The sequence below is a fragment of the Bombus huntii genome, chromosome 3, assembly GCF_024542735.1.
Source record: "Bombus huntii isolate Logan2020A chromosome 3, iyBomHunt1.1, whole genome shotgun sequence".
Classification (NCBI taxonomy): Eukaryota; Metazoa; Arthropoda; class Insecta; order Hymenoptera; family Apidae; genus Bombus; species Bombus huntii.
In genome coordinates this window covers 9663641-9677777 of record NC_066240.1, presented here as the reverse complement: position 1 = coordinate 9677777, position 14137 = coordinate 9663641, and the positions used below count along the sequence as shown (strand labels likewise).

Genomic DNA, 14137 nt, shown 5'->3' with positions numbered 1-14137 from the left:
TTGCCAGGTGAATCGGCGTCCGTAGTTTGCAGAAGCCACTGTACCACCATGATCGTTAATTTGTTCGGCGACACGCGAGATCGAGCAACAAACACGATCGACACTGATCACAGGATTGCCGACGAGGCGATGCACTGCTGCCTTCGAATGTTGAACACCAACGGATAGTCTGCAACGTGGATGCACCTGCAATCAACGCGCATGTTGCAGCAACGTACAGCGTGTTTTGTAAATGTTTCAATGAAACTTTGTAGCTTAAGTGCCGTATTCCGTCAATGAGCCGAGTTTAATGAATCGTTTGATATTTCTCAAGTGATATCTTAATAGAATTATAATCGAAGTTTAAATGGAATTCTACGCGTGATACTGTGAAGTGCATATCACTTGACTACTTCAATTAATTAGATTGTGCTCTTAGTATTGTCGGTATTTATAGAAATTCTTCATTGACTCCGTCATTGAGTATTATCTAGTGATACTCAACATCTCGTTATGGGAATAAATAGCAGAAAAACGGCTATAACTTGTCACTTTGATCAGTTTAATATTTCTAGCGTTAATTGGTATAGTGTAACCCATTTTCTCTCGATAATGAATCAAATGATTATCTTCGTTTTCCCTGCACCCCACTGCAAATATTTCAAGTTTTAGTAATTGCAAAAGCAAAAGATGTAAAACTTGTTATTTTAACAGATTCGATAATTCCACTAGCGTTAACTGAGCGAAGATAGCTCATATATCTAAACTTTATCTTGTTAGATAAACCAGTACAAGTCAACAAGAAATAAACCTATATACACATATTCATCATCCACCACCTTTTTACTATATTACCAATAAAAACCTGCTCTACATACAACCATGCAGAACACTTCCAACTTACCTCTTCATTATATCTCCTTTCAATCAATTTCTTCAATAAAAACAAATCGATCAAACGAAAGCAACTGGCTATGACATAAAAAAAAAAAAAAAAAATAGTAAAGGATAAAAAATAAATATAGAAAAGGAAGGAACTACACATTAAGCACACGGAGGATAAAACAGCTCTGCACGTTGCTCGCTGACGCTGTACCTGTTCTTGCGCTTAACCTAGACCTCTTCCCCGCGCAGTTTTGTAATAATCTTGCTAGACGATGGGGACTGGTCCTGGATGAAAAATGAACGGAACGGATCAGCGTGCTTTTCTTTTCCAGAGGCGAGCGGGGAGCACGTCATTAAAAGGTGCCCCGTCGACGGTCATCTCTTCGCGATGCACCGCAGGCTACCGGTCGCCAGTATGCAAACATCGACTTCTTTTCGAGTTCCACCTATGTCGCACGTTCTCCACCGTATTAAGTAGCGATGAGATCTGAAACATTTTGAATCCTATCTGGTATATATAGAAAGGTATAGTTATTTTAGTCACCTAAGCTTCAATATCTGAAAATTCAATTTTTATACGAAATAATCAAAGTCGTTGTATGTTATGAAACACCATTAGTCTCGAATATAATAAAGAAAGAATGAGAAAATGTCATGCGCTTTATATCCAGCATAAAAATATTACAAAAAACAAAAAAGTGGTACGAATAATCGTATGGCAGGATCTTCTGCAAACTCTTCATATGTATATAATACCTTCTCGTTGACTGAAATAAGGTTACCATAGAATTATTTAGATTTGATTACTCTGTTCAAATCCGAACTTTAAGATGTTGAAGCTTACGTGACTCAAATAACTCTACTTTGTTATATTTCTTGCGAGTTGATATCGTGCAGCCTTGAACGAAGTTCTAGATCCTTATAAACCCCATTACGTTTCTAATTGCTTGTTACGGTCATCAAAAGCTGTAATCTTTAATCTATGACCGATTTTGCAAATTCACTGTATCGCTTCCACCTACCGTGAGTAGGTATCGTTCAATGTGTCCCTGACCGACCACCGATCTAGATAAGTGGCGATGAAAAATCGTGGCTGTTTAAAGGGTCCCGCTGAATCATCGATCGTTATCGTTTAGAACGTAATACGCAGATTATTCGCTTCGAGGAGGACTCGAAGCTGGTGGAATCCGCGGCGCCAGGAATGTCGCTGCACCGGAATATACATGACGCTGGCGGTTACAACGATTAGTAAGCACAAGGTTCATGCAGCAATTAAAGATACTTTTCTTGTGAACCGGGTGTCGTGAATATGTAAATGCTAAGGTATATTGGCCTTCGTGTGTATTTCTTAGGTTTTTAAGAGGCAGAACTTAAAGGATGCAACTTAACATAAATAGCGTTTAAACATCTTAAATCTTGTTCAGATTAATTCATTTACTGGAATTCAAGTAATTTGACTATGTAATGAGAAGAGAGCTAGAAATTTGGAAGATTATTTCAAGTATAGTAAATAACAGGTTCACACTGGTGAAGTGTCTTCTTCCTATTCTCATCTTCTTATTAAATACAACACGATTTGTTCTGACTATTTAATCTAGCATAACTACATTAACCAAATATTTACTTGTGATAGTAAATTACTGAATTAAAATTAATGTAAATTATTCTAAAATTAATTGGTCTAAGTTTTCTTAGATTTCTTGCTTCTCTTAGTAGACTTGGTGCTCGAAGCAGCTACAGGCTTCGTACTAGCTATATATCCTTTTCGAGCTTCGTACACGTCTTCCAACATTCCTCTTCTATCAAAAAATGCATCTATATATCTTCCATACAATGTTTCGTATTGGTACTTCTGTCTTTTATATAGCTTGTTCAGATCTTCGAGAAAATACGCGTAGTCTTCCTGAGCGTACAAGATATTCATTATACGAATATTTCGCATCATTTCTTCATCCGACTCCATCTTTACCCATGCTTCGTTCTCCTCGTCCTCTTTGACCTCGTAGATAGTCAAATCCAAGGGTGGAAGTCTACGAAGGGACGGAGGTGGCTTCAACGTCCTCTTCTCCAAATGAGCCATTGAAATCCTGGATGTCTCGATGTGCGACAAACGATGGCTCTCCCTTTTCGTCAACGATTTCTCGGAATGACTCGAAGGTTTCTTTTCGAACGAATCCGCTAAGCATTTCGACTTGATCTCGTGTTTCTTTATGAAAGCTTCACGGAGTTCTCTACCACGCTGCAAGCTGTCAGGATTCTCTTTCGCCCAGGCTTCCTTCATCCTCGCTATCTCCCTTTCCTTCGTCCTATCTTGGGATATCTATTGATCGGAAATATAATCGTCATAGATGATTTATAATGTAACCATATTATAAATACACATATACATTCTCATAAATTTAGCACACATAGGAGAACTTAAGTTTTGAAAAATCATTAGAAAGTTATTCAAGTGTTTAGGAATTATTATTTAATTTGAAGTTAAGCTATAAATCTTGAAGAATTATTATCTGATTTAAAACATATGCAATAAAGATAAACAGTGGGTACATATATGAAATGTTTGTAAAATCTTAAAACGTTGTGTAAGTATGGTATATACCTTTAATCCGCTTCCAGAATCAGTAACTACTTGAAGAATCCAATAAGGCGACTCGACAGCCGGAACACTTTCAACAGACTGCTTCGAAACTCTCCTCGATCTTAACGACTCACTCTTTGACAGTCTTCCTGTATTCGAAAAAGGTGGTAGTTTCTTTTTAATAACAGAGCCTGTCGGTTTCACTTTAAATTCTGACACAAGACTCCATTCTGTATCAGTCAATGGCCAGCTGTTTCCAAGCACTGACGCTTCTACGTGATAAATCGTGTGAGCTATCACATCATCCTTACTTCTACTTTCGTTGCTATCAACTTTCTCTTCGCTAGAATTCTCTTCATCGATGTTATTAGAATTATCCCTTTCAAGTGTAATTTCAGTAGAACTTCTTCGAAATTCCAAATACACCATCGGCAAAATAACTACACAAGTACCTTTTATTTGCGACAACACTTGACCTTCCTCATCGATGACTCTCAATCTCATTCTTACTTTCTCATACGATACTCTTAATCTAAACGAGACCAAACTAGGTTTCACCACTCGAACGATCCACTTGGAAATATAATTTCTCGAATTAGGAATATAACTGTTGGACAATTCTTCTATAGCTAATATAGGAGGCATGTTAATCGTGAGAAACGATACTTCGTCAATTAGAAAATAAAACACAGGTTGTCCTTTCATTGTAATTATATTTAAGGACCAAGGTAACTCTTTCAACGTTTGATCTTCGCTCCAACCATAGCAGAAGATAGTGTAACCTAGTTTCGTATGCTGGTACCGAGTTGGAACCACATTGTTTACCACTCGTTGTATTTCTTCACCTGTCTCATTTTTAAACATGCGTACACTATACTTTGGTAGGTTAACAAATAAATCTATACTGGCAAACACTGTCTCTGAGGGTTGAGGATTCACCACGAGTCTTATAATAGGGAGCCATTGGTTTGGCGTGATATTTGTCACCGTCCCTTTCAATTCTTGCGCTTGCAAGGTGTACTCGAAGTCTTTAGAACAATAGTAAATGTCACGTAATTTATCATGATGCTTTAATATATTCCTCAATACCTGATTAGCTAAGGATTCTCGCTTATTATAATTATACAATTCTGCAACTTTCAATAGATTCTGTAAAACTTGATTATGCTGTTCGTGACGAGGATTATGTATTTTCAAATATCTCCTAATGGTAATCGTTTTGAAAAACGCTTGAATAACAGCTGCAGCCTTATTTTGTACAATAATTTTTTCCGTGGGATGCTGACTAGCGTATCTTCTATTTTCAATCAACCTTCTCGTCTTGTTCAGCAAGTTCTTCAACACGATCGTTGCGTTTTTGAAGCATTCTAAGCCAACAGTATGATTCAGAAAAAATATTCTCAGAGCTCGTAAAACACCTGGAACCTCGTCTTCAGGCATGATTTTTCTAATTAATTGTACTTGTTCCTCGATAAAGTAGTCGTGTATCTGATTATAGAACAACTTGTCCCTCATCTCTCGATCTTCAACCGGTGGCAAGTAGCTTTTGTAGTAAATCTTCAAGGCTTCCGAGTATCTTTCAGTGCCAAACGCTTGATAGACGCTACAGACGGAGTTGCTGATGTGCCTCGCCATCTGATCGACCGTTTCAGATTCTGTGCACATTAGTTGATACATCCTTCGCCTGTCCCCCACGTGGAAAACCGTATCCGATGAGATAGATATAAGGCAATTGGATTCCGAGTGACAGTAAACTCGTAAAAGGTGTCTCCCTCGATCTATTTCCATCACGGTTGATTTTGTGCCAGCAGTTAAAACGGAGACGAAGAAGATGGATTTTTCTGGCTTACGAAACCAACAATGCTCTTCTATACTTAGACAATCTTTATTTCCCTTTAATTTGGTTCTGGGAATTGAAGTTTCATCGTCGGCGTCTTCGACAATTTCGATGGAAACTTGGAACGTTGCAAAGTCGATGAGAAAGAATTTCTCTTCCAACGAATCGGTGAAGACATATAGCGGCTCGTTTCTGGTTTTTGACATTTTTTGAGGCCAACTATAAGTATCGATGAATTCAGAGTTTTTAAACGTTGTTTTAGACGGTGAACTTCTCCTGCTACCTTTCTTACTCTCTTTTTTAGTTTCAGATTTTTCATCGTTTGGTTGTTTCGATGCAAATCGATCTGACAGTTTCATACTGTATTGAAAGTAATCTAGTTTATAGAAAAAATGTACGTCTTTCACGTAGGGTTCCATTTTGTTAAAATCTGCCCAGAAGCTGATGTCCTCTGAAAAATCTGGCGAAATTTTCTTCTCCTCCTTCGACATTTCACGAGCCCTATCTTTCTGACTTGTTTCGTCTGTTTTCGACTTATCATTGACAGTTTCATCTTGAAGATCTTTCTCTGTAGTTGTCGTAATGTATTTGTTCATCACGCTATCCTCGCATTTCCTCAAAGGGCTGACTATTTTCAGGGATCGAATCGGTACGAAGTATTCAACTGGATCGATTATTCCTTCGTTGATCGCCCATTTTAACCAACGATAAAATTTCCATCTTGCTAACGGAGGCTTCACCTATTATTTATATCATTTATTTTTTTCATTTATTTCGATATCCTATCATGGGCGAAAGTTTACCGCAATATATCTGGTTTAAATTAAAAAATTAATACAGTTAAACAAACGGAAAAGAATGTCTTATTGTTATTCAATCATAAAAAGTAATCATTTTTAGAGAAATCATTATTTTCAGTGGTTACGAATTATAACATTGCTACAATATTACACAGCACGATAATATTAAAATAAAATTCAAATGGGATAAAATTTCACTCACGATCGTGTACACAATATTCGCCGTACTAAGTTCCAAAAATTATTTAACATACATCTTTGGGATCCAAAGGAATATCGCGTGACTGAGCTACATAAATAAAATGGCCCCAACATGGTGCTATTTCCGGCACAATTTCTGAAGATACTTCGTTCATGTCTTTCAAACCGAGAAACAGAGTAACTGGTTGTGGCTTAATCAAAGCGCTGAGCTTCTGATTATTTTTCGATTTTCTCGATCGATCGGTTTTCTTGGACTTTTTCGTATCAGCAGTGTTGGTGGATCTTCTCGTAAGATTCGTATCCTTGGATTTTTTCGTCCTCGTCGTTTCCCTAGACTTTCTCTCCTCTTTACTTTTCTTAGACCTCGAAGCTTCTATTTACAAAGCGTTAAAACTATATACGAATTGTAAAAATGATAAATACAGGAGACACGCGACTAACCCTGACTTTCCTGCTCCGTAACTTCCGCTTCCCATTCGAAATGGTCTGCGTACTGTCTCAAAAAGTCCCATTTATCTTGGGGTGAGAGATACTCCACTTCTAATCGCAAACAAACCCATCCTGCATTTAATTGAAGAGAAACAATATATAATAGAGGAAGAGAAATATACTTTTATGTCTCTAATTAAATAGATATTTTACATGTTTCTTACATATTTTGAATATTTCTGCACTTTAAAATTTTCCATAAGTGCATAAATATACCATAGTACCAAATATACCATAGATGCATAAATTAAATAGTTTAGTTATTACATTACCTGTTAAACACGTGACAGGATGGAAATCTACGATCTCGTAATAGTCTGTCCAGGTCAAAGAGCACAATTTCAATAGGGCCTTTGAAAGAAGCATGGGCCATAATTCAAAATTATTAGTAGTTCGAGGTAAAAGTGGTACTTTCTCTTCATTCACTGGTATCATATCATCCACGAGAATCCGGCGCCAAGCTCCCAAGAAATATAATCTTACGACGTATTTGCCTTCGACGTAATAGAAATTTTTCAAAAATCTTTATACACAGGAATAAAGTTTCTTCACGAAGGAAAAATATAATTTTCATGGAATGGGACACTAAATCCTAAGAAATTAAAAAACCCCTTCGAAACGCACAAGGTATCGAATTCGCGAATCTAAGAAATTAGGTTTCAAGAAATCTCTAAGCGTATCAAAATATAATATATAATAAGAGATCTCTAGATCTTCTTTACTCAGACTCTGGATATACGCATTAACGAACATCACGCGTTAGAAAGCCAACAAGCTGTCTCGTTAATGACGATAAAATGGTAATAGTAGACGCTGGAGTGTTCTAATTTATTTGGAGAGGTGAGGAACGAGCAACATTCCCGATGATCGATTTAATTAAATCGCAACGCATCGCGAATAATTTGCGTCTGATGTAAAAAAATGAAATAAAGAAATGGATGATTAATAAAATGTTGAGAGTATACCGTTTGGATTTATAACGGGCCGATGTAGCATACCCTTGCCGGCCTTGTTCATCGAATACACATTCATCCAGCCCTGCCAAGATTGGTACCGACCATTCCAAACAAAATTGCTGCTCTCGCTACTTATTTCCAATCCATCTCGACCGCAGTACTGGAGATTTATTAGCGCGGAAATGAACCACCGTGCGAACTGAAAGTCGTTCCTTCATTGAACCACGTTTAATTGCGAGCAGGTTGCTTCTTGATCGGTGTGTACACTCCGATCAATTGTGACGCGATCTCGAACAATCGTGGATCGCTTTGCGACTCTTTCTGAATGGACACTTTATTTTTTAATTAGTAATTTTTTCTTTCCTGTTGTTTAATATTTCGAAGTCGCTCAGAAACCAAGCTGATCAATCCGATAAATTAAAATACGTTATTTTTGGAAATATTCTAGCATGCATCCAATTCAAACCGCAAATAGGGATGAAAATGATAATACTTTGAAAGATTTTGTTAGAAAGTGCGGGCATATCTGAATTAATATAGATTACCTGACTGTGTAATAAGTGTTTGTTATTCGCGATATAGTCTGGACTCTTTGAATTAGCGACAAATACTGTCAGTTGTCCCTAAATTCAAGTTATACAATTATAAATAAGTTAAGTAAAGTTGATTTTTTTAGACAATCACATGAATAGAAATTAATTTTTTAAGGGAGCGTACATACATTTAGATTGTCTAAATTCTTTGCTCTTATCCACTTACGAGGTACTAAAGATGGGGGTAATTGAACGAGCTGTGTGTCGAGAAACAAACCATCCGGTCCATCTAGAATCAGTATAAAATTGCAATGAACAAAATTATGAAAGAACAATTTTTCTTATTAATTACTTTTGGGATGAGCCCAATTTTCCTTGTTTAACGCTGCATCGGACCATTCTGGCCACAACGTTGAATCATCTGTGGAAGAAGCTTCAAATACAGATTCTGAAGGCTTTTTGGACATTACAGACATATTTGAAACATCTTTCTTTTAGCAAAAGACGATCGTCCTTATGTAAAAAATAAAAATGTTCATTGAGAACAATAATTAAATATTCAAATTTGTGGAAAAAGTATATATATATATATTTATTGAATCTCTATATTATACATAACTATATGAGAGTGAGATGTAAATCTACGTCAAAGACAGACTCCATAAAAAAATAGTACAATTTAAAGAAACTATATTATCTCATTAGTACCTAGTCCGCTATGATGCCATCGCGAACCTTAAGAAACTAAATGTATTAAAAATATTGAATGTACTACAAATGTAACATCTGCAAAAAAATAGTATTACTGATCTTTCGTTATTATATAAACTCAATAACGAATCAATAGTTACTTCGATTCTTTCAATGATAACAGTTATGAACGATGAGCTTGTACGTTTACACCATTAAAACGAATTTCTTCTTTTTTTTTTTTTTTTTTGTTCTTTAACTCACTTTTCGTTTCAAGTTCATATAGTTACACAATTTTCTTAACAACAAGAAAAATAATACTATAATTCATACATACAGGAATTACAATTAGTTCTCGTCCTTCCTTTTACATGACACTAATAATTTTCTTCTCCAACAATACTCGAACATAGTTTTATAGTCGCTTGACCAGGCTCGGCTTAATTTTATATTCGCTTTCATAGTTAAGTTTAGATTTTAGTACACATGTATAATAAGTAGGCATGAAACGGTTTAGCCTCAAAGTACACATACACGCATAGTAGGTCGATAGAATTACATAAACTTATTAAGGCATTGTTCCAATCTTCTCCTTGTTTTCTCCTCTAGATCCTTGAAGCGTTTTATTTCTAATAATCTTCCTACCGCATATCCAGAAACAAACAACGCGTAGGATTTACATTAGGTTATTTATCGGTAAGATATCTTTAAAGGTTATAAATATAATATGGAATATTTAATGGAATGTTCAATACGTTCCTCTTTTAATAAATGTATTATCCAAGTATTTGTCTTTTCAAAGTTCTTAGAACACAACGAGATCAGGATGATACAGTGGATCGTATCAAATTGTAAGTTTGAGAATCCTTATAAATTGAATTCTCTTATGCATAATTAAGTCTGTTTGAAAGTTTTAAGGTGGAATATCCATATAGAGTTTTGTAGTTAGGTACTATTGGAATTAAAGATGATCATGGTCGATCCAGTCTATCCACAGATACACCATTAACACTCCATCTAATTGGAATGTGCAGAGTATAGATGAAAGACGGAAGCTGGTTACAACATCATATAATTAATAGAAGTGGTAACATTGGTTATAAATTATTATAATTATACGTGTTACAAACTTCGATTAATTCACATGCATTTATCAATATATAATAGGGAAAACAGTGAATACAGAAAAATAGACAAACAACGAAGACCAACAATTTCTTCTTTCTTTTTTATACTATATATTCAGATTCCAACAGATCAATTCTTTTTGGCACCAATTTTATCACGTAGTACCTCGCAATTCACGAAAATAATTGATATCTAATTATACAATACTGAATATGGAAAAAATAATGCCAGGATTGATAAATCTTCATCGTTCCGTGCTCATGATTAACATTTTAAGTTCTTTGAAGAAATGCATGACTCAAACACTCAACCTGGCAGTGTTTATAATGTTATCAATTTAATTTTTTTATCGTGAATTATTTAGTCACTTTCTAATCGCAGCTAAAAAACAAATACTCTTGCATCTCAAAAATATTAATACAAAGTTAATTTCTATTTAATGTCGTGCAACATTTCCTGATTGGTTACACGAACAACATAGGTTCGTATATACAGAATTTGGCACCATACTATGGATACTCAAGCAGCTAAAAAAAGTCTTTTCAGCTTAGCAAAATCAGTATGCTATGATCGTAACAATACGGTATCGTTACGTTGTTCTACGTATAAAGTGAAGAACCAATGTCAGTGGACGGTATAATAGTACCTTGCAGTTTCCTAAAGTCTGAATCATACTTGTACAATGATTTCATAGGCTATGAGCGGAATCCATAAATTAAGCATTGATTGTTTCGTAAATCATAAAAGAAGACAACGAGAAATTGCGTGGAACGAATCGTAGAATTTCAAGCAGGTTCATTACCATGAGATTTCCCACAATTATATATATTAATGCTTTAACAGGTTTTGCCAGGACCAGAGGCTCTTTGATCTTCCATTCGTCCGGCCTGAAGTCTTTGTATTAAAGCGAAAAGATCCTCCTCAGGCACTGTCGACCCTGCTTGAGTAGTCCCATTAGATCTTTGGTTGTGTTCCTCTTCAGCATCGTGCACCGTTGATGCTGCTGGTAAAGGGCTTCGCTGATCTTCTAAACGCGAACCCTATATACGCAATTTATTTAACATTTGATCTAACGAGTTTAATAGAAAAAAAGTACATGAGTGTGTGATATGTACCTGGCACCTAACCAACATCTCGATAAAGGAATCGTCGGAATCTTGATTACTGTTTAGGCCAGGTAAGTAAGGCAGCGTCACTCGTTGCTCATCCATTCTTTTACTTTGCATTCCAGCAATCAGTTCTAGTAAATCTTCTCCATCCCTGAAAATAAAATCAATGTATTTTAATACATACTATTAGTAAATAAAATAATGATTTTTGCAAAAGAGACGTACTTATCTTCCGACTCGCAAACCTCAGGTGTTATCGTTCTAAACTTCGGATTGCGATTTATATTCAATGCACAACGTTGATCATCCATTCTACCAGATTGAAAACGAGATAGAAGATCAAAGAAACTATCTTCTTCTTTTTGAGTAAGTTGTGGTGTTGTGTTATTACTTTTATCTATTTGAGATTCAGCTTGCTCTTTTAGTTTTGCGTCCGGTGTGAGCTAAATAAAAATGATAATTTCGTTAGAAATCTCCAACTCAATATTGTAAAATAAAATTATATTAAATAATCAAATTACCTTAATGAGATCGAGATTATCCATGCTTTGTCGTCTAAGTCTATATCTACATGGTGAAGATATATTAACATTTGCACCAGTATTGGTCGATAGTTTTTGTGCAATATTTTCTTTATTGTTCTCTTGCTGCCCTTTTTCCAAACCCAGAATCTTTTGTAAATCATCGACATTCATTTGTGCAGTAGCTTGTCCCATTGGATCTTCCAATTCTTTGGAAATGGTTAGATGTAGATTGGCATAATGTAGTGCTTTTTCATGGTTACCCATTGCAGCATATGCGTTTCCCAAAGACCAGCAGGCACGGCCTTCACCTACACGATCTTTAAGCTGTTGTGCTATTTCAAGGTGCCACAAATGGTATTCTATTGCAGTTGGATAATCTCGCAATAGAGTATACGTATTTCCTAGGGAATAGCATGCCTGTGCTTCTACTTCTCTATCTCCTAACTCTTGTGCAAGGACGAGAGTTCTCCTAGAGTAGAGTAATTAATGTTTATCTACATATTGATTTATTGCTTTGAAGAGAAAATGTAATCTAAATACATACTTATAATGTTGTGCAGCTTTCTCAAATTCACCAAGAAATATATGTGAATTTCCTAGATTACTGTTTGCCCTCCTCTCAGCAGCTTTATCACCGAATTCTCTGGCAATCTTTAATCTTTCATTGTGATAATAAATTGCTTGTTGAAAATCGCCAAGAAGATAAAATGTATTTCCTAAATTTCCACAAGCTCTACCTTGAGCAGCAGAATCTTCCAATTCCTTCATTAATTCTAAGTTTTCTCTATAAAAGGAATTTATATGATTTATGTATATAAGTCTATATTCCAGCTTAAGAGCTTCAATTTTCTTACTCATAATAGTGTACAGCTTGTTGTAAACATTGTCTGACATCCTCAGAAAATTCCCCAGGATCTTGATGACCTACTCTACCCGCCTGTTTACCTTTAGCATGATAGACATTCCCCAAATTGTATAAAGCTCTTCCTTCGCTTAGCTATGTAAGAAATTATTGTTTTTAATAACTAATAGGAACCAAATATGATTTTTTGATCATATACACACCTTGTCTCCAATTTCTCTTGAAATTTCCAAGTGTCTCTTGCAACAAATCATAGCCTCATCAAACTTTCCCATGACTTTCAATGTATTTCCCAAGTTTCCACTAGACTTTGCTTCTCCTAATTTGTCTCCCATGTTACGTGCTAATGTCAAATCCAATTTATGATATTGCATTGCTTTCACATAGTCTCCAAGGTAAAAATAAGCATTTCCTAATTGGCTGTAAATTGCACTTAAGATCCTTAAGTCATCTGTACCAGCTTGAATTGCAGCTTGAAAGAATGCTACCCCAGATTTACAATCTCCAGCCTTACACAGACGTTCACCCTCAAGCGCCAATTCAAGGCACATATTCCACCTTTCACTATTCTGTCAAATGTAAAAAATTTCATCCATCATATACTTGTTTACCATTCCTCCAATTTGTGTTTTCATTACTTCAAATATATTAGAAACATATGTCAATTTAGCAGGAAGGATAATAACATAATTTCTAATGCATAATTACAATGTGAAAAAAGAAAAGTAGAAAAGAAAGGAAAGAATATTGGAATGATCATGGGAGTGGCTGATCATGCAATTGCAATAAATTGATTAGAGATAGAGTATTTATACTGAAAGCTTAAATTTATTCTTATTAGTTATTTAAGACGGATAATAAATTCATAGAATGTTTACATAATCGTAAAGATAATTAATTCATTAATTGATAGGTATATATGACAACTTGAGTAAGTACTTATACATAATATCCACCACTTCTTTATTTTTGGCGTGATATATTTTTTGTTGTTTGTAGAAAGCTTCAAGAAATTATATGCTGCTAATAAATAGTAAAAAGTGAAACGAATAAAAGCGAATTAATCGTGCACAGTAACGAGATGATAGACCAGTATGAGTCACGCGATTCATGTAAAAGCGTATTAATTAGTATGGTTCACTTACTTGCCCTTCTGATGTTAAATTTTCCGCACTCGCACTCAGAGACATTGTGCTCCCTTTCGTTTTCGTTCTCCCCTTGTAAATTAACAATCGATCCTTGAAGTTCCACGACCGTAAATAACAGCGAGTCTTACGTACGCGGTAAGCGATTATTCGGGTTACGACAGTAATTCGACGTGCACAATTTCTCACGCATCGTGCTATTGCTGTTTTTGGTACTGCGATTTTATTATTTCTTTGCAATAATCACATTCGCGTGCTTCTCGCGAGTAAAACGCGCATCACTTTTCCCTCCAACCCCGTAACCACTCGCCGCAGTTTCCAAATGCAACTGACCGAAAATTGAGCGTCCAAACAAATGGCGCTGGATCTATGTCCCTGGTGCAACGTCCAATCGCGTTCCATTTGGTAACAAAACAAA

General features: G+C 35.7%; 2 protein-coding genes across 2 annotated transcripts; both read right to left on the bottom strand.

The window, feature by feature from the left end:
• Positions 1-2438: 2438 nt before the first annotated feature.
• Positions 2439-8726, bottom strand: LOC126863733 (uncharacterized). The gene is made up of 2 exons (XM_050614193.1): positions 3467-8726; positions 2439-3184 (listed from the first exon to the last, which is right to left on the bottom strand). The coding sequence occupies exons 1-2, from the start codon at positions 5876-5878 to the stop codon at positions 2546-2548; spliced, it is 3051 nt and encodes a 1016-aa protein (XP_050470150.1). The 5' UTR covers positions 5879-8726; the 3' UTR covers positions 2439-2545.
• A 1280-nt stretch (positions 8727-10006) lies between these two features.
• On the bottom strand, positions 10007-14060 carry LOC126863725 (G-protein-signaling modulator 2). The gene is made up of 8 exons (XM_050614182.1): positions 13720-14060; positions 12778-13143; positions 12567-12709; positions 12257-12496; positions 11710-12181; positions 11414-11631; positions 11195-11339; positions 10007-11119 (listed from the first exon to the last, which is right to left on the bottom strand). Exons 1-8 carry the CDS (start codon positions 13762-13764, stop codon positions 10916-10918), a joined length of 1833 nt encoding a protein of 610 aa, XP_050470139.1. The 5' UTR covers positions 13765-14060; the 3' UTR covers positions 10007-10915.
• Positions 14061-14137: the final 77 nt, after the last annotated feature.

What these genes read in the sequence shown, in the direction of transcription:
- LOC126863733 (XM_050614193.1), bottom strand. Translation starts at nt 5,878, where the DNA reads ATGAACAAATACATTACGACAACTACAGAGAAAGATCTTCAAGATGAA. An exon ending in ATTCTGGAAGCGGATTAAAG is followed by an intron (nt 3,185 to 3,466) that starts GTATATACCATA and finishes TCCGATCAATAG; the next exon opens with ATATCCCAAGATAGGACGAA.
- LOC126863725 (XM_050614182.1), bottom strand. Translation starts at nt 13,764, where the DNA reads ATGTCTCTGAGTGCGAGTGCGGAAAATTTAACATCAGAAGGGCAA. An exon ending in CAAGCTGTACACTATTATGA is followed by an intron (nt 12,497 to 12,566) that starts GTAAGAAAATTG and finishes TTCCTTTTATAG; the next exon opens with AGAAAACTTAGAATTAATGA. An exon ending in AGATGTTGGTTAGGTGCCAG is followed by an intron (nt 11,120 to 11,194) that starts GTACATATCACA and finishes TTGCGTATATAG; the next exon opens with GGTTCGCGTTTAGAAGATCA.